The 27073-nt window shown below is 34.6% G+C and overlaps 1 protein-coding gene and 1 long non-coding RNA gene across 2 annotated transcripts; one reads left to right on the top strand and one right to left on the bottom strand.

Annotated features, from left to right (window-relative positions):
* Window positions 1-1345: 1345 nt before the first annotated feature.
* Window positions 1346-27073, top strand: LOC123228521. Its single transcript, XR_006504716.1, has 2 exons — window positions 1346-1984; window positions 26685-27073. It is a non-coding gene; the product is annotated as an uncharacterized LOC123228521 (long non-coding RNA).
* On the bottom strand, window positions 10344-25640 carry LOC123228517 (disease resistance-like protein DSC1). The gene is made up of 6 exons (XM_044653918.1): window positions 24982-25640; window positions 23734-24826; window positions 23192-23500; window positions 22163-23095; window positions 21539-22062; window positions 10344-10750 (listed from the first exon to the last, which is right to left on the bottom strand). The coding sequence occupies exons 1-6, from the start codon at window positions 25500-25502 to the stop codon at window positions 10510-10512; spliced, it is 3621 nt and encodes a 1206-aa protein (XP_044509853.1). The 5' UTR covers window positions 25503-25640; the 3' UTR covers window positions 10344-10509.

Here is a 27073-nt window from a genome sequence, read left to right as displayed (position 1 = left end):
TTTTAATATTATAGAGAAAATAACGATTTTACCCTTACTACCATTAATTTTAACTACTAATGAATGAGTATTTGATATTATCATAGATAAAAAAGAAACACTTAACATTATAGCATACCTTGTATAGGAAATAGTCCTTTTGGCCTAAAGGAAAATAGAGCCTCGTTTGTTTTTGTCAGCAAGGGCATCACCGATTTTCTGATAAGAGTGACATGTGGCACACATTACAAGGCCCAGGCGGGTCTTGAGGGGTGGACCATGTTGGAAGAGTTTCAAAGCTTTGAATTGTGGCACCAATAGATGCGTGCAACTTGTAGTTAAATATTTTATTATATAATTGAATCAGATAGGCTTTTAAATTAGATAATAGTGTAATGGACCGGGTGTGATTTAAATAAATTATTTAATAAAATAAACGCCAAAGAGTTATTCTCACCAAGTTTTATTCTATTTTTTAAATTTTGTTAGTGGAGTTTTAATAATTTAAATATTTATTAAATTTTTAACTAATTATGAAAAATAAAACCACTATTTTATAATTAATATTAAAATTAATAAAATTATATTTTATTTTATTTGTTATAATAAAAAATTATTAATTTAAATAAAAATTATTAATTTTACAAACTAAAAAATATAATTTTATTTATTTTAATATTAATAATTAAATTAAAATTTTATTCTTATAATTAATAAAAAAATTAAATAATAAATGAATATTTAAAATTTTAAAATCTTATCAATAAATGTTTGAAAACGGTGTAAAACTTGGGTGATGAGAATAAGCGCTTCGGCCTTTAATAAAATAGGCGAGCTGGGTACATTAGCAAAAACCGTATTTAATAAAATAATTAAAAAAATAATTTATCGTTTAATAATACTTAATTATTTGCACAGAAATGAAATTACTTGCTAATCCTGGTGGCTCGTTTTACCAGGGAAAAGAAATTGTCAAATCTACTTCTTCACCATAGAGGCAAAAGGTAGAAATAAAAAAAATTAAAAAGTCAAAATAAAAATTCTTGTTTTGATAGTTGACATGCATAAAAAAAGAAATATTATTGTATAATTAAATAATTTAAAATTAAATATAAAAAATATATAATTATACAATAACATATTATTAATTATATATATAATTTTATTCTGTCATAAATGTTTATTTCTTTTACTTGGCCAATTTATGAACTTTCACAGTTAGTGTTAAATTTCTAAATCAAAACTATGAATTTCAATAAATATTGCCCTTATGTTTCATTGCATTTGTTAAAAATTGTTTTCTAGCTTCAATAATCTTATATCATTTATGAAAAGTATTTATTCCATCAAGGTGTAATTTCATATCTAAATCATAAATTAATTTCTCAAAATTACAGTTAAAAGCACGAATGGCAAACGCAGCATCACTAAAACCACGTGGCATTAAGCCTCCATCCTTTCTCAAGTAACAAAATCACCAAATTTCTTATCAATTACCGCCCCTGGCCTCAGGCTGACCATCGCTGAGTACACCTCACAGCCAACAAAATTATCTCTTTTACATGGCACTCTTCTCTCCACAACCACAACTCCACCGCCACCCCCACAGCGCACGAAATCTTCTTCAAGCCCCCCAACACTCCTCCGTCTTGCATTTTAGCCCCTTCTTGCTTCTCTTTTCTGTAATCCTTTAAGCCCCACAAACGCTTCCATTTCCTCAAGCCATGTTCCTCCCTGAAACAGACCAAGAAGCAGAAGACCCTTCAGAAGAGTAATGCCCCTTAGAGTGTGAAATGGTTCTTGAGTCCCAAGAGTGGTGGTGGTGATGATGATGATGATGAAAATAAGAGTACAGGAAAGGGCTTGGATAGTGATACTGCTTTAAAAGGTACCCTTTTGGCTGGAGTTTTGCTTGTAGGTGTTGTTGGTGGATTTGAGAGTGTTGGGCATATCTATAAGGACCAGATCAATGCGTTTTTGGACCAGTTTTCTATGTTTATTGAAGGTAAAGTTGACTTTTTTCAACACCCTTTTGTAGTTTTTATTGGTCGATATTGAAAGTTTGGTTCTTTTTCTGTATGTTGATTTCTTTGGGTTCCTTTTTTTTTTTTTTTCCAATTTCGTTAGTTCTTTTTAACCTTGTTTGGGTGTTTAAATTGTGAAAGTTCTGGTGGTTGAATTGATCGTTTTATAAAATTTGGTATTTATGTTGTGCGGAGTTTAACGAGTGTGCTATAAGGGAAAGGTTGACGTGGACATTGTTAGATATTTTTGGGGGAGAAATGAGAGCTTAGATGGTATTTGGGACTTTGGTCTTAGATTGGGCTAAATGGAACTAGCCTGAAATGGTTTGTTCCATGGTATGCTCTAGGACTTTTACCCTCTGTAATGGCACTGTCATATAATGATAGGTGTTCTGTTTGACTATTTGCCATTTGCATTTCATGGTTTAGGTGCTCTAACTAGGTTAGAGCATTCGTGTCTACATATTGGTCAGTTTATATCTTAAAGTTTAGCAGATCATATGGATTTAAAGCTTTTAATGAGAAAATTTATTGAAACTGGTTGTACCTTGATAGAAGCCTCATTTCCAAAGTTTATTTTCGCAAGCCCAAAAACAAAAATCCAAAAGAGCAGCCCACAAGATGATCCAGCTGGAAGTGTCATGAGATGCAAGGCTGATGAGGATATTCTGGAAAATTCGGATGAAATGTTGGAAGTGGAGAAAGTGTAACAAGTGGCTGAAAGTGGCCCTGATCATTTGGAAGGAAATGGGCTAGTCAGAAAGAGGCCAACGTGAGCAGAAGATTAAGCAAGAAATTAGGCAGCCATGAGGAAAGTGGAAAAGAAAGACTATCTATAAATACAAGTATGAATAGAAGAAACGGGGTGAAAAAGACCTTTCAGATTTAATTAAATTCTTAGGAGTTCTTTGTTAACTCAATTGCTTTAGAGTTTTGTTGTTGTGTCCTTTTATTTATTGTTGTTTTGTTGCTTTGATTAATTAGATTGTTATTGCATTAGCTATTTTAATTTATGTAATTAGATGTTGTGATTGCTACTGGAATTGATGATGTTATTTCCCTTTTCATTAAGTATTGAATTACAATTTGTTTGTTGAATTTACGTTCTGAAAGTTGTGGACCTTATTTTGACATTCTTCTTGTGAGAGATCTACCATCTTGAGTAATCTGGAGGCATTCTTCGGCTAGAATTCTCTGTTCTATAGGTCTGAATCTTCTGCTCTACAAGTCTGAATCTGTTATTCTATTGGTCGACAACAAATTTGGTATCAGAGTCGACGAATTCAATTTATGGTGAAAACTCGAATGGGTGGAAAAGTTGAAGATTTAGAAAAGGATCTAAAAAGTTTGGCTGATAGGGTGGCTTCCATGGAAGAGAAATTCACGCAATCTGAAAGCTAGTCGGCGAATTGTTTTGACAAAATTGACTACAATCTCCATGAAATTCGTCAATTGCTTTTATGAGATGTTAAGGGCAAGGAAACAGAAATTGTACCATCTTCAACCATCGCACCATCTTATGGTCAGTAGCTACCACTTCTTACCTCGACCCCGGCTCATGGCTAGCCATCAACACCTTTTCCTACTGCACCATTTCTGACCATAACCCCATTGCATAGACAACTGACGTATCCCTCCCCTATGTTTCCCTCACAAACTTATTATTCTACAGGTGGGGGAGACAACTTTAGACGTCTCTTTCCACTACGATATTCTTATGGTCTAGGAACCACTTACGATGAGACTTCAAGACACCAATTCATGCCTCGTTACCCTCTAACGCAACAGGGGTGTCGATGAGATCACCTTCATTGAAAGATGAAACTGTCAATGTTCAATGGAGAAAATCCCTATGGCTAGGTTGCAAAGGCTAAGCGTTATTTTCAGATGAACAGAATGGACGATTGAGAACGGCTTCCAGTAGTCATCCTTTGTTTTAAAGGTGAAACACTGTTGTGGTTTCAATTTTGTGAGCTATGACAGCCATTCAGAAAGTGGAGGGAGCTTAAAGAAGAGTTTTTTTTTTTCGTTTTGGATTATCACAACACCAGTCGCCATACGAACAAATCATCCTTCACTAACAAACAGGGATTGTGGCAGAGTATGAAGCACGGTTTAAGTAGTTGGTCGCCATGTTACTGATTGTATCCATTGAATATGTGCGTAGAGCCTTCTTGGCTGACTTTAAACATCATATTCAGGTAAAGTTGCATCTGTTGGCACCGATAGATCTCAAAACACTGATGTAGATGGTGGCTAAGATAGAGTAGAAAGATTGGGTTTTGCATAGGTCGGGTTTCATTGGAGCAACCATCAAGTTCCAAGTCAGACCAACTTGTTGCTGAGTACACCCACTTCATATTTAACACACCCTTTACACAAAATAACAAGCTTAAACCTAAATCAATATCCCCTTTATCCATAACCCACTCAAGAATTTTCTAATTTCACTAATCCAACTACTATGCAACCCCACATGACCTAATTTTCTTTGGCTCGAAACACTAACCCAAGCCCCATACTAACTCAAACTTAAAGCCCACACACAAACACTTTTCACACACCACAAGTCTAGACCATTACACCCGTACAAGCCTAATATCCTTATCCACACACCTACCTGACCCAACCCTAGCTAGTTTACCTATCTATACACCTAAACCCAGCCTAAAACCCATCATCTTACCCAACCATTCCATCTCCACTCCTCAACCAGCCACATCTACCTTTGAGCGTTGTCAAAACTCACCCAACAACCATCCTATCTGCATCTGTACCATAAAATTTGATCCACCGTACTGATGAACGCTCTACCCAATTGACACCAACGCTAGCCTCTATTACGGTCTCTCTCAATAGACGACCACCACCATCAAGCAACCACGACGTCTCTCCCAGCAAGAGGTGTTACCACTACAGTAGCCCCGACATCTCTCCCAGTAAGAACTCAAGTTTCGATATGATCAGAAACTGTACTATAAATGCAGTGACAAATACAACCCCACCTATGAATGTCCATACAAGTAATTCCGACCGATGCTTTGTGAGAGTGATGTAACAGAAGAAAAAGATTCTTCAGTAGATGTTGATAAGATGCAGCCAGTGAAGACACCAACCATTGAACTATCTCATCATTTAGTGGCAGAGGTAAACTCCCCCAAAACGATGAAACTACAAGGTGTTAAAATGGGAAAACCGATAATCGTTTTAATTGATTGTGGAGCGACCAATAGTTTCCTCTCTCAACAATTGGTGTCCGCTTTAGCGTCGCCTGTTCAATAGAAACAATTTACAGTGACAGTTGGAACAGGGAAACAAATCATATAAGGAGGAATTTGTAAGAATGTTAAGCTGACGATGGGAGAAATTGAGTTTATGTAAAACTATTTAGTATTTCAATTGGGCAATATCGATGTCATTCTCGAAATGGATTAGCTAGCCACCTTTGGCATAATACGCAGTGACTAGAATTCATTGACAATTTGGTTCAAATGGAAAGGGTAACAAGTCACACTTCAAGGAGATCTTTCCTTAGACACTCGAGAAGCCTCTCACAAATCTATCTGGAATACACTAAAAAAAACCAAGATAGGATACTTAATTGAATTGGCTACAACAAACATTAACTTTCCTTCAGAAAAGCAACTGACACCGAAAATTTCTTCCCTACTATAAAATTATCACCAATTGTTTAACGAACCAAAAAGTTTCCCACCCTGACGTCCTTATAACCATGCCATACGTTTGATCGAAGAGGTCACACCATCAAGTATCCAACCTTATCGATATCCCTACCATCAAAAGAATGAAGTTGAAAGGCAAGTTCATGAAATGCTACAAGCCGACATCATTCGCTCTAGTGTCAGTCCCTATTCCAGTCTAGTGTTACTCGTTCAAAAAAAAAGATAGAGGCTAGCATTTTTATGTGGACCATAGGGCATTGAACAAACTCACCATCCAAGATAAGTTCCTTATACCTGCTATTGATGAACTTTTAGATGAATTATTTGGTGCAACTATTTTTAGTAAGCTAGATTTAAAGTCTGGATATCATCAAATACGTATCGTGGAAGCTAATGTAGAAAAAACTACATTCCAAACCCATAATGGTCATTATGAATTCTTAGTAATGTCATTTAGTTTATCCAATGCTCTAGCTACTTTTCAGGCCTTGATGAATGAAATTTTTTGAGACCAATTAAGATGTTTTATCTTTGTCTTTTTTGATGATATCTTAATCTACAGTAAGACATTGGCAGACCACCTGAAGTACTTAGATGCAACCTTACACCTTTTTTCCAAGCATCAATCGATATTGAATTGAAAAAAGTGCTTATTTGGGGCATCTTGTCTTGAATATTTGAGCCATATCATTTCAGCTAAGGGAGTTGTCGCTGACCCTAGAAAGATTTAATGTATGGTTGATTGGCCACATCTGAGAAATATCAGTGAACTTCATGGATTCTTGGATCTAACTGGTTATTATAAACGTTTTGTGCAAGATTATGGACGAATTGCAACCTCACTTACTCAGTTATTAAAGAACTCTTTTCAGTGGAATGATGAAGCAACGACCGCATTCAAAGCCCTTAAGAAAGCCATGACCACGGTTCCTACACTAGCCATGCTAGATTTCACTCAGAGCTTTGTTGTTGAAATGGATGCCTCAACTAATGGAATTGGAGTTGTTCTTATGCAAGAGAATCGACCAATATCCTTCATGAGTCATGCACTATCACAACGAAATAAGGTAAAATCAATTTACGAAAAGGAGTTGATGGCCATTGTCATAGCCCTTAAAAAATGGCGACATTATTTATTGGGAAGGCACTTTATTGTCTGCACCGATCAAAAGAGCCTCAAACACCTTATGGAACAGACAATTGTCAGTGGCGATCAACAAAGATGGGTTATGAAGCTATTGGGACATGATTTTGAAATTCAATACATTTTAGAATCAATGTCACTGAACTGCAGATGTTCTATCTAGGCTACATTTTAGAATCAATGTCACTGAACTCTCTCTCTCCAAGCCATTAGATAAACGATGCCATTATAAATGAAGAGGTTTGCCATGATGCTTATTATAATGGTATAATACAGGATTTATTAAAGGATCCAACAAGTCACGCAAACTTTGAGTTGAAGCACGACATTTTGTTCTATAAATAGCATTTGGTTATCACTCCTCAGTCTAATATTCTTCCAGTAATCTTGAACGAGTTTCATTCTTCCTCATTTGGAGGCCATTCAAGATTTTTTTGAACTTATAAGAGGATTGCTGCAGTATTTTATTAGCTTAGAATGAAAAAAACTATTAAAGACTTTGTTACAAGTTGTGAAACGTGCCAACACAACAAATACGAGGCTATGAGTCTTATAGGATTATTGCAACCCTTGCTAATGTCGGATAGAGTTTGGGAAGACATTTCAATGGATTTCATTGGTAGTCTACCTTGATCTAATAAAGGCAATACTATTTTAGTGGTGGTATACTGACTGACAAAGTACATTCACTTGTTGTCCCTCTCTCACCTTTACACAACAAAAGAAGTAGCCGTCATATTTGCAAAAGAAATTGTTCGTCTCCATGTTACCTTCGTTCAATTGTGTCCAATCAAGATAGTTTATTTATGAGTCAATTTTGGGTTGAGCTATTTCGTTTTGTGGGTACCACATTAAAATTCAACAGTGCTTACCATCCACAAACCGATGGTCAAATGAAGATTGTGAATAGGACCCTCGAGACTTATCTTCGCTATTTCTGTGTTTAACAACCTCGTGGGTGGATTAAGTGGCTATTGCGGGTAGAGTACTAGTACAACACCATGTTTCATAGCGCTATTAGGATGACCCCATTTAAGGCTGTTTATAGGCGTGACCCTCCTACTTTACTCCGGTGGGACTCTGCTACTTCAAAAATTGATGATGTGAATAACTACTTTCAGCAGCATGATGTTATTCTAATTGAATTGAAGGAAAAATTGAACATCGCATAGGAGCGCATGAAAAGGCAAACTGATTTAAAAAGGTGAGAAGTTCACTTTGAAGTAGGAGATAAAGTATTTCTTACAGCCTTACCATTTCAAGAATTTGGCTAAAAGGCCTAATGAGAAACTAAGTCCACGGTTCTACGAACCTTACAAAATTACGGAAAGAATTGGCTCAATTGCTTATTGCTTGGCATTACCTTATGGAGTTAAAATTCACCCAGTGTTTCACGTTTCCTAACTTAAAAGGGTTATAGGTGCCTCAGTATTGTCACAACCTTTGCCTTTATGCTTATCTAATGAGCTAGAATTACAGCTATAACCAGAGTCATTGCGGGATACTCGTTATTCTAAAAATGGCCACTTAGAAGTTCTTATTAAATGGCACGACTTACCTGATTGCGAAAATTCTTGGGAAGATTTTACAGAATTAAATGAGCAATTCCCATATTTTCACCTTGAGGACAAGGTGAAAGTCCATAGGGGGGTGTTAATAGAAGCCTCATTTCCAAAGTTTATTTTCGCAGGCCTAAAACAAAAATCCAAAAGAGCAGCCCACAAGATGATCTAGCTGGAAGTGTCATGAGATACAAGGCTGATAAGGATATTCTGGAAAATTCAGATGAAATGCTGGAAGTGGAGAAAGCGGCTAGAAGTGGCCCTAATCATTTGGAAGGAAATAGGTTAGCGGGAAAGAGGCCAACGTGGGCAGAAGATTAAGCAAGAAATTAGGCAGCCAAAAGGAAAGTGAAGAGAAAGACTGCCTATAAATATGAGTACGAAGAGAAGAAACGGGGTGAAGAAGACTTTCCAGATTTGATTAAATTCTTAGGAGCTCTTTGTTAACTCAATTGCTTTAGAGTTTTGTTGTTGTGTCCTTTTATTTGTTGTTGTTTTGTTGCTTTGATTAATTAGATTGTTATTGCATTGGCTGTTTTAATTTCTGTAATTAGATGTTGTGATTGCTACTGGAATTGATGATGTTATTTCCCTTTTCATTAAGTATTGAATTACAATTTGTTCGTTGAATTTACATTCTGAAAGTTGTGAACCTTATTTTGACATTTTTCATTGAGAGATTTGCCATCTTAAGTAATTTAGAGGCATTCTTCCGCTAGAATTCTCTGTTCTATAGGTCTAAATCTTCTGCTCTACAAGTCTGAATTTGCTATTCTACAGGTCTGCAATATACCTAAATTATTTTATCATGTAATTGAAATGTTGTTGGTTAGCTTTGGATTCAAGAAACTAAGCATTCATAATTTGTTATTGCATGCATCAATCAGTATGTATCTTGTTGGTAGGTTATTTGCATGTAAATTACAATGCATAATAGTTTGTTTTTAGAAATGCATTAAAATGTTAATTTTTTAGTGGTCTAAAATTTAGGAAAATGAAAAGAGAGAAAATCCTATAGGGTTGTTTTACTCTATTTGAGGGATGTGGAATGTGAAAAGTCAGTTGTATATTGGTGCCAGTGTTATGAAGTGATATTGAGTTCCACCAGAGGGTAAATTTATATCAGAGGCAATATCTTGAATGTATTGTTGTGCCAGGATTTCAAAATGCAAGCTTCTATTAACCTATACATGGTATAATTGGATCATTCTCGGTTGAATTTTTAGAGGGGTCTCTTAGAAAACTCATGTAATCAAAATAGTCATGAGAATTTTCTGATGAATTTTATCACCTCACTCCCTAAAAAGAATTGCCTTAGTCATTACATTGGAGTTCAAATGTTGAGATGTGGCAACCTTTTGACATTTTTTTTATTGGAATACATAGAAAATTGTAACAGTAGGGAACTTTTTATGCATAAAAATGCTAAATTTGTTGCTTCTCTTGTGCACATTGTGGTCCTTATCACTCAAAACTCAATCAAATTCTGGAGTGGCTGATTATTGGAGGATGACCTGATTGTATGGCGATCAAGAATTCTTGCCATTTTTATGCGGAGAAAAATGAAACTAGAATTCATGCTAAATATGCTAAAAAATATCAAATATCTAGTTTTGGAGTTGTTAGGTTCCTGGGGAAATTTTGGCAGCACCTCCCCTGTAAAATGGTGTCCCAAAAATGTATCTTGAACTCAGTTCAACGTATTCAACTCTGCTACAATAAAAATGATATGTGCTTCATTGTAAAGTCTTCTTTCTCTCCAAGCAATCAATATCACACTCCGAGCAACAACCAAAAATAAACTCAATGGAACAGTAATCAACTCACAAACATAAAACGAAATTCATTTTTCTCATTAACATAAACCAAGAACAGTAATCAACTCACAAACATAAAAGGAAATTATTCTTCTCATTAACATAAACCAAGAACAGTAATCAACTCACAAACATAAAAGGAAATTATTCTTCTCATTAACATAAACCCAGAATATTCACATAGAAGTTCATTACAAACTAAAGATTCATCAACTTGAAAACAAACAGAAACCCATGATTAACAAAATTAGCAAACTGCGGCAAGCTTCCTAGGCCGTTCAAGAGGTCTGGACTCTTCCTCTATCCTTCCACTTTTTCCTCTGAATTTTTGTCTGCCTTCACGCACGTCCCCTCGTTTTTGTTGCCTTCAACTACGAAGTTATCCTCAGTAATGCCACGTTTCTCTTCTTTTGTTGGTGGTCCTGACCCTTGCAAATATGCCACCTGTTTGAGTTTCAAGCTGCCATGTGTATTAATTCTCTTGCCACCAGGTGTGCTATTCTTTTGGGCCTCCCTCTTACGTGAAACATAAATACAGGACCTAGCAGGAGTGTACTTTAATTAAAAAAGGTTTCCATTCATTATGATACGAAAAAGTTTTTGCTGATTTTGTGTGGAAAGAAGGTGCATTGTAGTTTGGATTAATACTGGCATTTGAACTCCTGTAACTTCGGCTCCTTATGGTCTCTGGTGGAAGCATTTTCAAATAGAAATGTAATTTGTTTTGGTATTAATAGCCTTCCAAATATTTCCTTTTTAGGTGTGTTACCACTAACATCGTGATCAGAGAAATATAGAAACCCTAAGATATAATTTTCGGATTACAATAAACAATCGTATGTGGTCTCATATATGCTCGTATGTTGCTCTAAAAATTTTGTAAGTCTAAAAATCTCATGCTTATTCTGAGAGGAGAAATTCACGGTCGAGTGGTATGAGACACACACTTGTGTATGACTTTCTAAAAGTGGCTAATATGCGTTAGAGGACATGTGGCTTGTACATATGGATCCAAGTGGTGTGTCCAAGTCACCTTTCCATATGTACCTGCTCTATACATGATCATGTACTAAATGTCACATGTCCGTGTATATGGGTTAAGAGGTGCACAAGCATGGATAGAGAAACACACAACTGTGTAACCTTAGACAAAGGCAAAAGACGATTATAACCCTAGGCTATGTGCATGAAAGGGGAAAGTTATGTAAGAAGAATAACGAGGTAATAGAGGATAAAAAATTTAAGAAAGACATAGATGAGGTGTCCAACTATGTGGACGATGACACAAACTTAGATTGATTCAAAAGTCAACAATCTTAACGCTAGTGTCACATAACTAGATAGTCACCAACTATGTGCATAAGTGATGGTAATGGTGGAAGCAATAAGGTTGAATACTCATGAGATGCATCATGCACTTGATGCCAAGGTGCATAACCATCTAGTTCAGTTCATGTGTGCATGGTAAAGATGTGGCTTTTAGATATTCCTCACGTGATTAGTAGGATGCACCACATATGTACCCGAGGCAGGGGTCATCTTCGGATAGTTAGTTAACAATTTCAATCAACTTATGTGATAAAGGAATGAATTGTTATCAAAGATTTTTTTATGTAATCAGGGTGGAGTAGTTAGATAACCTAATAGATCGTTTGGCATGTGCGCAAGACATAATAGTAACTTTCATCAGGGCATCAAATATGTCAATTTCAACTTGGGTCTTTACAACTTTCATGGAGGATCTATGTCAAAGCACTATGGTGTCATCGTGTGACCACATTCAGCTTATGAATGAAACATAAGTTTTACCATTAGTCATTTATAACAGTTTTAGGTGTCAAAAGGTCACCACTTATTAAGTTTTTACTCATGTGTTTTCTTCGTATGTTTGTAGGTAGAGTTAAGTAGCGAAATAGATGGGGGATCTAGTTATCCAACTAGTAATTACACAAGGGAAATGGCCTTTTGTTATTCAGTTTTTATCAGACGTATAATTTTAATATTTTTATTATTATCATTGTTACTAGTATTTTCAGACACATGATATTATATGAGTATTGATTAATAAAGTATTTTTATTACATCACTTTTTCATACGTTTTATAACTATGATCATGTATTAAAGTTTTCAAATAGTCTAATTGTGCACTTTTTTTTGGATAATTCCCATCAGAAGTACGTATTTAAAAAGGAGTGTTATATTTATGGTATCTGAGTATAGTTTTAGTACCTAAAAAGGTGAAAAGTTTTATGTGTTTTAAAAATGCACATAAAGTTAAGTAAGAAAGTAGTCTTTTGTGTAATGTCGACAACGTCTACATGTCTATCATTGTATATATAATATACTTGCTTTCAGATTAAAAGTAATATATACATAAAAGGTTGTTGTGATTTTAGGATGAGGAGATCCAGGAGATTAATTAGAAATGCCTTAAAGGCCTTTAGTTAGGAAAAGAGTTAAGCAAAAGCTCAGGGATATGCATCCGATACTCCAGTTATGCCTTACATTGACAATCATACCATCCACCAACTTGTGGATAAGCTCCTAAGGCAGAATAGAAAGGTATCGACTAATGTAGGGTATCCAAACTAGACCCCATTGATACTAAAGCAATATTCAAATATAGAGGTACCCTTTCAATAAAATAGAGGCAGAGTAGGAGCACCTCGAGTAGAGATTCAAGGTAGTAGCAAATGAGAGGTTTATCCTATTTATACCTTATCTAGTCATCATTAACCTTTAGATTTCAGAGGTAGTATAGTGTTAAAAGGATTACCAGTCGAGGAGTGGCTAGAGGTAGTGAAGGATTTCATAAAGATCTACTCAATGACAAATGCTGATAAGATACAATACGCTAGTCTCCTATTGAAAGATGATGCTAAAGTTTGATGACAAATGTTATGTAGGACCCATCAAGTTTTAGAGATGTCATAAGAAAATTTCAGATAGACCTTTGAGTTAGAGTATATTTTAGCTGACGTCATGTATGTGAAGGCTAAAAAATTCCTCCTTATGAGACAAAGGAATATATCGATCAAGGAATTCTTGACTAAGTTGAACTCGTTAGTCAAGTATACTCTTGACATGACTAATTCAAAGAGAGGCAAATTGGATGTGTTCATAGGAGTGTTAAGGTTAGATATAGCCAAAGATGTGATGATGGGAGATAATCCTTTCGAGACTTTTTTAGAGGCCTTCAATCGAGTACTAAGATCTGAGACATGAGGCAGTGCATGGCCAAGGATAGAGAGTTGTCAAAAGAGCTTGCACTACTAGCCCTGGTACAGAGACAAAGTCAGTTTGTTATTGATGGCAATCGAGGGAAAGGTAGCAGAAATTGTCCTAGTAAAGACAACAAAGGTAAGAGACCTTCTAGCCTAAGAATAAGAAGAACTAGAAGGGTAAGAAATAGAGAAAAGAGAAGCAACCCAGACATAATGATTCCCCTATATGTTACAAATGTGATAAGAGGCACACCGATGAGTATTTAATCGGATATAAGGTATGATATAAATGTAAATAGTTAGGCCATTTTACCATGCAGTGTATAACCCTAACCATAACGTCAGCCTCAACAGAGTAGATAGTTAAGGGAGGACAAACCCAAGTATTCACAACAACTCAAACATAAGCGAATGCTAGCCTTACAGTTGTGATAGATTAGTTATTATTTCATACTTGTCCTTTATATGCTTTAATTGACTTTAGTATCACACATTATTTTATTACTAGATACATAGTTAAAAGATTAGGACTAGAGCCTTTAATCATCCTTCATATCAGAATAAAGATGTTAGATAGGGATCAGGTTCACATTAATCTAATATTGATAAGAGAGACAGTTTTCCTAAGAGGCCGTCTAATGGTCAGGGAACTGATAATTATGGACATGTCAATTTCGATATAATACCATGCATGGACTTCTTGAGTAAATATGAAATCGAAATAGACTGTAGAAAGAAGAGTTAGATTTAGTATAGATGATGGTGAGTAGTTCATATTCAGAGAAGGTCGAATCCTCAGCATAATGATTAGCAGTATCAACGTTAAGAAGATGCTAAGTAAGAGGTGTATGACATATTTGATGCACATGGTTTAGAAATCAACAGAGATAGTTTCGGGCATTAAAGATACTCTAGTGGTGTAAGAGTTTTCAAATGTATTCCTTAATAACCTTTTAAGGTTCGCATTAGAGAGAGAGTTAGAGTTTAACATTGATTTTGCCCTGGAAATAACACCAATTTCTAAAGCCCTCTACAAAATGCCCCTAACCGAATTACAGGAACTAAAGAAACAATATAGGAATTGTTAGATAGATGATTCATCAAACTAAGCTACTCACCATGGGATGCACCAATCTTCTTCGTAAAGAAGATAGATGAATCGATAAGGATGTGCATTAATTATAGGGATTTGAATAAGGTGATAGTGAAGAATAAGTACCCACTCTCGAGGAGTGATGATTTATTTGACCAATTTAATGGTGCCTCAATATTCTCTAGGATAGATTTAAGGTCAAGGTATCACCAAGTCAGAGTAGTAAAGTAAGATATACCTAAGATTGCCTTTAGAGCCAGACAAAAGCATTATGAGTTTATAGTCATAATCTTCGGATTCACTAATACCCTGATAATATTTATGGACCTTATGAATAGAGTATTCCAGAATTATCTAGATAAGTTCTTAGTGGTATTTATTGCAGACATCCTAGGCTACTCCAAAACTATAGAGGAGTATGAGCAACAATTGAGATTTATGCTCTAAACGTTGAGAGAAAGGTAATTGTTCACAAAGTTCTTTAAATATGAGTTCAGACTGGATAAAGTGGCATTTTTGGGTTATATGGTTTCAGCAAATGACATATCAGTAGAGCCCAATAAAATTAAGGTAGTGTTAAAATGGTAGAAGTCTAAGACAACTAAAGAGATTACGAGTTTTCTAAGATTGGTAGGCTATTACAGATGTTTTGTTAAGGGATTTACCAAGTTAGCTGGACCACTCATAGAGTTGACACACAAAGAGATTCCTTTTAGATGGTTAGAGGTTTGTGAATAGAATTTCCAAAAAAATTGAAAAAGAGATTAACCTCAGTTCCTATCATTTCCCTGTGAAAGAAGGGTGAAGACTACGGTTTATACATAGATGCCTCACACCAGGGTTTAGGAGTAGTATTGATGCAGAATTTGGGAGTCTCATATTCATTTAACTGATAGGAAGCATAAGCTATCACCTTCCTTTTTTACATCAGTTCTACTCCCAAATTCTTCCTATTAGTTATGCTTATGCTTACATCACCATGGTCAGGGAACTGATGTAAAAAGGGAAGGTGATAGCTTATGCTTCCTATCAGTTAAATGAATATGAGGCTAGATACCCCACTCACGATCTGAAGTTAGCTGATGTGGTGTTTACACTTAAGATATGGTGACATTACCTATATGGGGTAAAGAGTAATATCTACATGGATCATAAGAGCAATAGATATTTTTTCACTTAAAAGGAACTAAACATAAGACAAATAGTGGGTAAAAGACTATGATTATGAGATTAAGTATTATCTGAGTAAAGCCAATGTAGTTACAAATGCCCTTAGCAAAAAAGTGTTTCTATCATAGATTACCACTCACCACAAGTTACAGTAGGAATTGGTGAGAGAGTAGATTAAAGTAATTACAGGGCAATTAACAAGTCTCCAAATTCAATATGCCCTTTTGGATAAGATCTGTATAGCATGGGCTTCAAATGAAGGACGTCTACAAATCAAACAAAAGATGGTTGAATCACTAAGACTAAGTTCAGTATGGTAAAAGACATCTTAAGGTTTTGAAAGAGGATATATGTTCTTCGAGAGTAGAGTTTGAGAAATAAGATCCTAGCAAAGGCACATAGTTTCTTCTATATAGCTCACCTTGGGAGTGTAAAGATGTATTAGAATCTAAGAAAGATGTTCTGATGGCTAGGAATGAACAGACTTCATGGCTAAGTGTCTTATGTGATAACAAGTTAAGACTGAACATTAAAAACCTTTAGCATTCTTGAGTGGAAGTGGAAATATATATTGATGGACTTTGTGATTGGATTATTGAGGGTTAGAGGTGGCTATAATGCATTATGGTTTATAATTGATCGATTGACTAAGTTGACACATATCATAGTGTTTAGAGACACCACGAGTACAAATCAGTTGGTCAGATCTATGTAAAGGAGATTGTCAGACTTTATGGAGTATCTAGGACGATAATTTCAAATTGAGACACTAGATCTATCTCAACATTTTAGTAAAGTATGCAGAATCCTTAGGTATAAGATTGACATTCAACACAACCTTTTATCACTAGATTGATAGACAAACTGAAAGAGTTAATCAGGTGATCAAATACGTGTTGAGAGCTTATTGCTTGGACAAAGAAATAAGTTGGATGGATATGTTATCGTTGATGAGGTTTGCTTATAATAATAGTTATCAAACAACCATCAAGATAGTTCCTTATAAAGCTTTATATGGCAAGAGATGTAGATCACCATTGTATTAGAATGAGATAGAAGAGAGAAATGTCTTGGCTTAAGTCATTGGGACTCGAATTGATCTAGAGGATTATTAAGGAAGTGAAGATGATCAGAGAGGGGATGAAGTAAGCTTAGAACCGACATAAGAGTTATGTAGATTAGAAGAGATGTGATCTTGAGTTTCTAGTAAGGGATAGGGCGTTCGTGAGAGTAGGCTGCTATAGTTATATTATGAGATTCGATAGGAAAGACAAGTTAACATCAAGATTTATGGGACACTTTGAGGTATTGGAACGTATAGGTAAGATTCCTTACTAGTTTGCCCTACCAGTGAGCAAGGGTTACATTTATAATGTGTTCCATATATCGCTGTTACACAAGCATATCAGTGACCCTATCCATATGCTTAGTGTTAGGGATATTGAGCTAAAGGATAATTTGGTCTACAAGGAGTGTCTAGTTCAAATATTAGACCAGCGAGTTAAGAAGCTCAGGCATGAGCAAATTCTTTTAGTAAAGGTTCTTTGAAGGAATCACTGAATTAAGGAAGCCACATAATAGTCGAGTAAGATATGCGATAGAGGTTCCTATATCTGTTTGAGTAAATTTCAAGGAAAAAATTCATACAATAAGGGGAGGATTGTAGCACCCACAGATAAGTCCAATGCTAGTGAAATAGTTTTCCTAGTTTTTAATTACAATGATTAATGATTCAATGGTACACGATCATGTATAGAGGCATACACGGTTGTGTATGGTCAACGAAAAGTCAATTAGTGGATCAGATTATGATCACAACAAAACAAGAGGTTACCTTAGTTATGTAATTAGACACACAATCGTATATGACCTATACACATCCATGTATCATGTCCTAGAGATAAAATAAAAATATGATAACCTTAACTCTCTTTTTCATTATTTTTCATAGCCACAGAAAATAGAGATTATGGGAAAGAGAGAGAGAATTCTTGTCGTCTATGGAGCTGTCAACGATCATTGAAATCACCATAACCGTGTAAGGGAAACGTTTTTATAATAATTCAAGTAAGTGGAGTGGCTTCCCCTTTTTGGTTCTCATAATCTATAGACGTTTTATGTTATACGCATGATCTATAGTGATTTAGACATGATTGTGATGATCAATTTGATGAAACGAATTTCATATGCGAATAGAATGAGTTACATGCATGCCTAGTTTCTTGATTAAGTGAAGGTTATAATTTGGGTTTGAATGTTCATTGTCCTTATATTTGATGCCATGAGATTATGTATATGTGTGTTATGGTTAAAAGGATAGTGAAAAAAATTATGTCTAGAATGCTTAGAAACTATTATTTGAACCTTGGTTGTGTAAGTATCAGTAAAATCGTGATTAGAGAAAAGTAAAAACTCTAAGACGTTATTTCCAGACTGTAACACATGGTTATGTGTGGTCCTATACACACCTATATGTCATTTCAGAAATTTTGAAAGTTTAAAAATCCTATGCTTATTCTGAAGGGAGAAATGTATGATCGTGTAGCATGGGACACAAGTTCATGTATGGCTTTCCAAAAGTGGACGACGTGGATAGGAGTGTGTCCTAGTCACCTTTGTTGTGTACCTACTTTATACATGACCTTGTGTTGAGTGTCACATGTCTATGTGTATGAGTCAAGAGGCTCACAGGCGTAGATAAAAAAGCATGCGATCATGTATCCCTAAACGAAGATAGAAAACGATTATACCACTAGACTATGTGCATAAAAGATGAGAGTTATATAAGAAGAACAATGAACTAATAAAAAATAAAGAATTCAAAGAAGATATAGATAGGTGTCTGACTATGTGAACGACAACGCAAACTCAGATTGAGTCAAAAATCAACAAGGCTAGTGTCACAAAACTATTAGTCATCAACTATATGCATAAGTGACAAAAATTATGGAAGCAATAGGGTTGGATACCCATGAGATGCATTATGCACTTGGTGCCGAGATGTATAGCCACCTAGTTCAGTTTAGGTGTGTATGGTAAGGGTGTGGCTTTTAGATATTCCTCACATGATCAGCAGAATGCACCACATATACATATATACTCGTGTTAGGGGCCATCTTCAGATGGTTAGCCAATAATTTTGATTAGCTTATATGGTAAGAAAATGAGCTGCTATTAGAGATTTTTCCATGTGATTAAGGTGTCCCAGATAGATAATCCAATAAGTCATTTGACATATGCGCAAGACACAATATTAACTTTCACCAGAGTATCAAATATGCCAATTTCAGCTTCGATTTTCACTACTTCCATGGACAATCCATGTCAAGGCACCAAGGTGCCATCGTGTGAGCACATTTAGCTTATGAGTGGAACTCAAGTTTTACCATCAGTAATTTATTACAGTTTTAGGTGTCGAAAGCTCACCACGTATTGAGTTTTAGCTCAAGTGTTTCTTTTCGTATGTTTCCAGATATAGGTGAGTAACAAAGCAGATGAAAGATGCAATGGTCCTACTAATAACTGTAAGAGGAGAGGGACCTTTTGTTATTTAGTATTTATCAAACATATAGTTTTAATATTTTTATTATCATTTTTATTATTATCATTATTACTAGTATTTTCAGACATATGGTATCATATGAGTATTGATTGATAAAGTGTTTTTATTATATTATATTTTTGCACACTTTATAATTATGATAATGTATTAAAGTTTTCAAATAGTTTAATTGTACATGTCTCTTTTGGTATATTCCTATCAAGAGTATGTATCTGAAGAGGGGTGTTATAGTAGCCATACGAAGCACACATCATGTTAAGGTGATCAATGAACCTTTAAGTTTGATAAGACCTTTAGATGATGAAATAATATGAGAGTGTTTGTGAAAATTCGAGAAAACGTTAAAAGGTCTCCATACGATACTTTTATATAGAAAACGATGAATGACCATTCATTCACATGAGTCATATCATATTGTAATATCACCTCATATCCATGATATTTCATATCTTTGGGATACATAATAAGATTATGTGATAAGGTTAACTCAAGATAATGAACGGTTGTTCATCCATCATGCACGACCATTCACTTGACCTAGTATTATCCAATATTTAAACATTCTTTTATCTAAATTGAATAAAAGCAACTCCCTAATATTCTACTTTAGCCCATCCATTTTTAGGTTACTTCAGTTTGACTCTTTAAAAAAAAAAGTCATGCTTAAGTTTAGTTATTCTACGGAATTTGTAACCGTCATCCCAAAATTTTGGGCATGATTCACTTTGTACAACCTAAGGCCTTTAGATGTCATGATGTACCCTTTTCATCATGTTGGTAATGAACATATTCATGATGAATTTACATTCTGTTAGCCATCCAAACACAAACTAAGATGGACTTCTAGCAAGATATCATGACTACTAAAATGACAAAGTATCAGCAATAGATATACACTTGTCAACAATACAATTATCATAAAATTTGATCCTTTCTTCAACTGATGTCAGTTCGATGCTATGACAAAAATTTAGTGCCTACATAAAAAACTCTCGATATGCATTTATTAACATTTGTACCAATAATCAGACAATATTAGATTTAACAATAATTCAATCCTACTATAGCCACATAAATTGAGTGGTCATTAATAGTCAATAGACTTAGCGAAGATTTCTACTCTTGTACCTTGGAGTGATGAATTGTATATTGATCAACCATAACCTTCATACAATTTTTAATATGGCCAATCAATACTATTCTAATAATCCTTTCTTAATAACTATGTTGAGCTAGTGTCAAACTATATCGATACATGTGCAAGACAATCTAGTGACCTTAAGTTGAAGGAGCACATATACCATCATTTGTTAGAAGATATATTCCAAAAACACTAAGGTACCATCCATATGGAATCCTTTTGGCTGGTTAGTCTAGTGAAAATGCCTACTCAATGGACACTCATTTGTTGTACCAAACTATTAAACAAACCATCTTGTTACATGAGAGTTATCACTATCTTTTGATAAGATCATTCAACACTAAGATAATTTTAACCATATTGCTTTTACTTGTTATCAGGTTAATATCGGAACTATGAATACTACTAGCTAGAATGACAACATATGTGAACAAACGTTATTAATTTAATTTATTTTAAGTAAAAACAATCTAATGAAGAGAATTTTATTTTATTAATAAAAATATAATTACAATTACTAATACAAAGATGTGACAATTAACTTTAAAACACTTACTCTAACATTCTTAATCTTCAACTAACATCTTTCCAAGTCACTTTCCTAAAGGATATAGATGCAATTTTCTACCATAAAGATGATTTTCATTCTACATCTTCCTAAATGTGTAATCTATTTCCAAACTCTAATATTAATCAATGTTGTCGAGTTTTAATCAAATGCTAGCAAATCCTAAATTTGTATGAAAGTAAAAATATAACAAACAAAAGACTAAACGTAACCCTACACACAAGCACAAGATTTATAGTGGCTTACTATTTGTACAAAAGCCATGTCCATTTTTCTAAAATACTTGAAGAGGCTCTGACAAGCCTCACAAATTGGTTCACTCTAAGCCTCTCCAGTGATCACTCTAATTGTAACCTTTACTTCTATTGAATACCATTTCTAACTCTAGGGTTTAACATGTTCAATACTTAATATATGAAATACTATTCCTAATATTACTCATAATTCACTGGGTGAAGTGAAGAAAGATAAACATGTGGGACATGTATCTGACAATCGAAATAACATGAAATCTTACAAAGATAGACATTACAGAAAGAAAAGAGGAAAAGAAAATAGTAACTTATTTACCTCGAGCTCGATGCGTCGCGAAGTTTCAAGTTTGTTGTTTGCATGGCTTCACCCTGAACTCCACACTTTTTCACCCCGCAGCAGTCTAGTCTTTCAGCATACGTATTCTCAACATGAAATTGGATGCTTATGTCACGATATCTTTTATCCGTAGGAAGAAGTAATTTAAAGAACTTAGAAATAAGATCACATCCCAGCCATACGTGATCTGAATCCACATAGTCGGGTCCAGTACCATAGTCCCATACACTCCATGTTCCATGGAATACATCCTCTACACCATTTTCATCTGTGAGTGACCACTTAAAGCCAATTGCCAAACCCTGGCCTCTATTATGATAGTCTCGAAACTCCACCACAACACAGATACCAAGAGAAGTTAAATAACCGCTGAAAAAATCTTTCTCTGTAGGCAGAGTTATAAAAGAACCTATACTCTGAAAGACAAACCACCCTGGAATTTCACTTCCCGGAAAACAGATAGAATTTCTATAAGTTTTTATAGAATATGTCTGTCTAAATTTCTGTAAAAGAAAAATAATAAATTGAAGTTAACCAATATTGGACATCATACGAAATAAGAAAGAGTGAGGAGACCTTTTAGTTTTTCCCAACCATACATACCATTGACCAATTAAAATAGTGCAAAATTCGACCGTGGAACTTTAGAGTTAGTTTGAAACAGTTGCTGAAGTCCATTTTTATGCCGCCATGACTATCTCTATGGAAGAGATGGAACATACTTCGCGATTCTTCCAAAGATATGCAATTGTTTGCATCAATAATTTCTAAATTTCTTGGAAGCAGAGGCAGGATTCGAAGCCGCTCGCAATAGCTCACGTCAAGATAAGATAATCCAGACAGTTGTTCAATACTTTCTGGAATGCTGTCAAAAAGGTTTCTGCCAAGAAGTAAACTTTTTAGTGATAATAACTGACCAAGATTTTTCGGCAACTCCTCAATTCTACAGTTGGTCAGGTCTAATTCTTCTACACAACTTAAATTTAGAATGGATGTTGGTATTTCTCTAATAGCGACCCTCTCTGCTTTAAGCACCTTCAAAGCTTGTAATTTTCCCAGTTTATCAGGCAATCCATGAAGTTTTAAACACCCAGACAGATTGAGATGTTTAAGAGATTCCAACTGGTAGATATTGCTTGGAAGCCTCTGTAGCATTGAGCAGTTCTTAAGATTTAATATAACTAGTCTGGATAAATTCTCTATTGATAAGGGCAACTCCTCGATTGCAGTTTCATCTAAATATAACTCTTTCATATCCCACAACACCTTTGGAAATTTCTTGAGTTTTGAACATCCAGAAAAGATAACTTTTCCAAAAGATGCTACATGAATGTCAGTTGGAAGACTCTCAAGGCTTCTGCAGTGCCTTAGATTTAACATATGAAGCTTATATTTGCAACCGTGAATAGATGAGGAAATCTCATGTAAACTAATACAACCTTCCAGAACCAAAATTTTAAGGTTCGGAGTCAATGAGAGATCTTGTATTCTTAGATGTTCAGAAAAACTGAGATCAATATGTTTCAAATTATCAAGCTGTAACATATAAATAATAAGTAACACAAATTAATCAGCACTTTGATATTGACAATATAAAAAGGAAATATCGTAATACAAAAATCACTGCATTACCTGAGCACTAGACCAAAGTTGTTCAATATTGCTATGAGGCATGTCAAGCGCAACAAGGTTCTTTGACAGAAAATTTGGCTGCAATGATTTCAATGGACATCCATGCCAACATACGTATCGTAGCTCAGAGGAAACAAAACTAAGCCCCTGGGAAACATACACCTTATTGATATTATTCACTTCATAGTACGAGTTATGTAGTTTAAAGAATCTCAGTTGATCCATCACTCCTAAAGAAAAAGGTTGTAAGAAAATGATCTCTGCTTGCTTAGACATGTCTAAACATATGCCTTCAATTGCATTAGACATCTGATGCCATGGAAAGATAATTTATTAGCTATAAACTTTTTAAGAGTTTATAAGTAACTAGTTTTTAAAGCCCTAAATAACAATTAACACAAAAACCAAAACTCGTTTATGCCGGGCCAAACTAATGAAAATAACAAAAGTGGAAACATAATTCTCATATAGTTGATATTACGCTAAATCTTGTATACATAAATTAACAAATCTAAAATTTACATAATACCTTCAACACTCACCTTGTTTTCCCTCAATACACTATTGATATCTTTATAGTACCATAAACGGCTACGTAGACCAGGATATTTCGTTGATTCTTGTCGGACAATTTCCCTTCCCATATCTTGAAGCAAATTATGCATTGTTACCTTATTATCTCTTGATATGGTCACAAGACACTTGTCAATGAGAACACTTAGTCCGATTTCAGCCTCTAGGCCACAAGCATACAAGAAGTCCATCACAAAATCCTTTTTCACCAACTTAAGGAAGCATGCAATATCTAGAAATATGTTTTGTTCATCATCATTTAGTCCCTCATAACATACTTTTAGTACATTGTAAATATCCTTATGAGGAATTCTTTTTAATCTGTTTATTGCACTTTCCCAAATTTCTATTGACTTACCAAGTAAATGGCAACCCAACACTTTAAGAGCTAATGGAACACCATTAGCATATTTTACTACCCTTTTTGATAGGTCATCAAAATCTTTGTTGGGATTACCTTGTTGAAAAGCATACCATCTAAAAAGTTGAAGAGCGTAGTACTCAGTCAACCCCTTCATCTCATATATATATATTTCATCTACTCCACAACATCGAAGTACTTGTTTATCTGTAGTTGTAATAATGATTTGACTTCCTAGACCAAAACAATATATATCTTCAACTAAACATTCTACTTGGCTTAAAGTTGTCACATCATCAAAAACAATAAGAATTTGTTTACGACTAAACATTGTTTTTTTTACTTTAGAATCTACCACAATATTAGGATGTTTTAAAATAGTTGAAAGAAGTTGTTGCCGCATTGGATTTAGTCCGTTAGGACTCATCGATTCTTCCCTAATATTTTCAGCAAAATAAGAACTCTCAAAACAATTACTTATTTGGTTGAATACACAATTTGCAATAGTTGTCTTACCTATACCGGGCATTCCCCAAATTCCTATAACATGGACATTTCTTGACCCATTGCGCAATAAATCTTCAATATGGCTGATGGTTGATTCAACTCCAACCAATTTTTTGTATTCATTAGTTGGGATCATGATGTTTAGTTTCTTCCAAATATCTTGGACAACTTCATTTGCAAGATAATAATCGAACCTAACAAAAATGAAAAACAAAGTGTTATATTTGAATAAAGCTTTAAAAGATGGAGAAAAATCTAACAGAAATGAACAACAAATTGTTATATGTAATGTGAAAATAAATTGATGAGCTGACACTACAAGGAACGAAATTAAAGAGTAGAAAATTACGGGATCTCTTCTGTTGATCGGCCGGATATATTAGCTGCTTCTGTCAAAGCATTCTTCCACTGCAGCACCATATCTTTAAATTGTTCTTCTGTCATTTGTACCCTCTTTAACTTCTCCTCATCATAACTTTCTACAAGCTTTTTAAATCCCTCTCCGAAATTTCCAGTTAGATTCCTTACATCTGACGGATAGATATGATAGAAAACTGGTATTACCCCCTGTTTTTGCGTATTCCTGCACTCCAAAATCTTCACAAGTTCTTCCAGACACCATCTTGAAGATGCATAACCTTCCGAGAAAATGATGACTGAAATCATGGAATCTGAAATTTCATTCATAAGAGATGAAGATATATGTTCTCCTCTCTCAAGTTCGTAATCAATGAAAACATTTACACTTCTACTCTTCAAAATTCCACATAAAGTGCTGGTAAAAGTGTTGCGGGTGTCAACACCACAGAAACTGAGGAATACATCATGCTTCTTCACTTCAACAGTAGTGGACGAAGAAGAAGAAGCCATCCTACTTCAATCACTTTGCAAAATTAGCCAGCACCATCTGAAAAGCAATATAAAAAGTTTTCTAGAGTCCAAAGAAAACAATAATATTTTTCCTGAAAAAAATCAATCAGGAAAGTAGGTTCGCTTAATCTGCAATGTTACTTCCTTGAACCTTTTGTGGCGTCTAATATGAGCTAATACCTCGCACGCCTTGTCTGACTTTTGCGGTGTGTTTGTCTGACTTTTGTTAGATTTACTCGCCAAAGTAGTATTCATACCCAAAGTTTAATCCATCGACCTATAAAGTTTTTAAAAAAATTAAATACCCACATGTCAAATAATTATGTTAATATCTTCTGTTAATTTAATCATAAATTATTGATTTACCTTTTTAGTGAATCTACCTATAAAGTTTTTGAAAAAATCAAATACCCACATGTCAAATAATTATGTTAATATCTTTTGTTGACTTAATCATAAATCATTGATTTACCCTTTTAGTGAATCTAATGACAAAAATATCATAAATTTCAAATCATCCATGGTGCTAGTTTAATCATAAATTAGAGTTATTGGCCAAAACACTTATTCCAACCCAAGGCTTAGTCTATTAACAAATTCTTGCTCATTAAAAAAAAAAAAAAAAAACTAACTAAATACTCACCTATCATTCCAAATTGTGGCCAATGTGAAAAGTATCAAAACTAACCTGTGTGACCTCAATACCTTTAGAGGATTATGTACCGATGCTCGACGTCTTAGCATATAAGACTCTCATGCACAAATCGACGTTTAGCTTAACATTTGGGATGCTTGTGTGATCTTAGGAGAGGCATGGGGTCTTATTCCCTTTATGATATGGCATCTATAACCTAAAGCTCGATTGATATGTGTATTGGCTACACCTTATGATTAACATTTGAAATGTCTTATGCTTTCACTAAGTGTTCAGAATATTGATATATATCGTTTGACACTAGTCATTTAGAATGACACTATCATTTGGGAATTAGGTGTTGGGTGTTGAGATGATTTGGATAGGCATTCGGGATGTTAGAAAAACATCTATGATACCACAAGAGGATTAAAAAAGGACAAATGACGTTACGAAAATTGTGATGTATACATATATTTATTAGATGTTATGAGATTACTTACTTACTAAGTGTGTTTTACTCATGTGTTCCTTTTGTGATTTTGTAGATAGGATTGTAGAGCAGAAGGGCGGTGACAGGGAAGCCAGCTAGTCAGCTTGAGGCAACTTATAAGGATAGGGGTATTTTGGTCTTTTTCATTATTGGACAATGTTTATATATTTTGGGATTTATTTGCATTTCTTTACACATTATGAGTGTTATTAATTGGTTTTTAGACTTCTAAATTTTGTTTTATGAATTAATAAATCCACTTCTAGGATTTTGGGACCTTATTTTATTATGCATGTTTTTACTGCGAGAACTATGTAAGAAATAATAATTTAACTCGTCTCTTTGGGTGCATATTTTGAGTAAAGGTATGTATCTAGAGAGAAGTATTATATTTTTTGTATCAAAGCATGGTTTTGAAAAATCAAAAGTGTTCAATGTGAAAAA

Source organism: Mangifera indica, chromosome 11, assembly GCF_011075055.1.
Source record: "Mangifera indica cultivar Alphonso chromosome 11, CATAS_Mindica_2.1, whole genome shotgun sequence".
Lineage (NCBI taxonomy): Eukaryota > Viridiplantae > Streptophyta > Magnoliopsida > Sapindales > Anacardiaceae > Mangifera > Mangifera indica.
The sequence above is the reverse complement of the archived record's forward strand: the minus strand, read 5'-3'. Positions and strand labels throughout refer to the sequence as shown.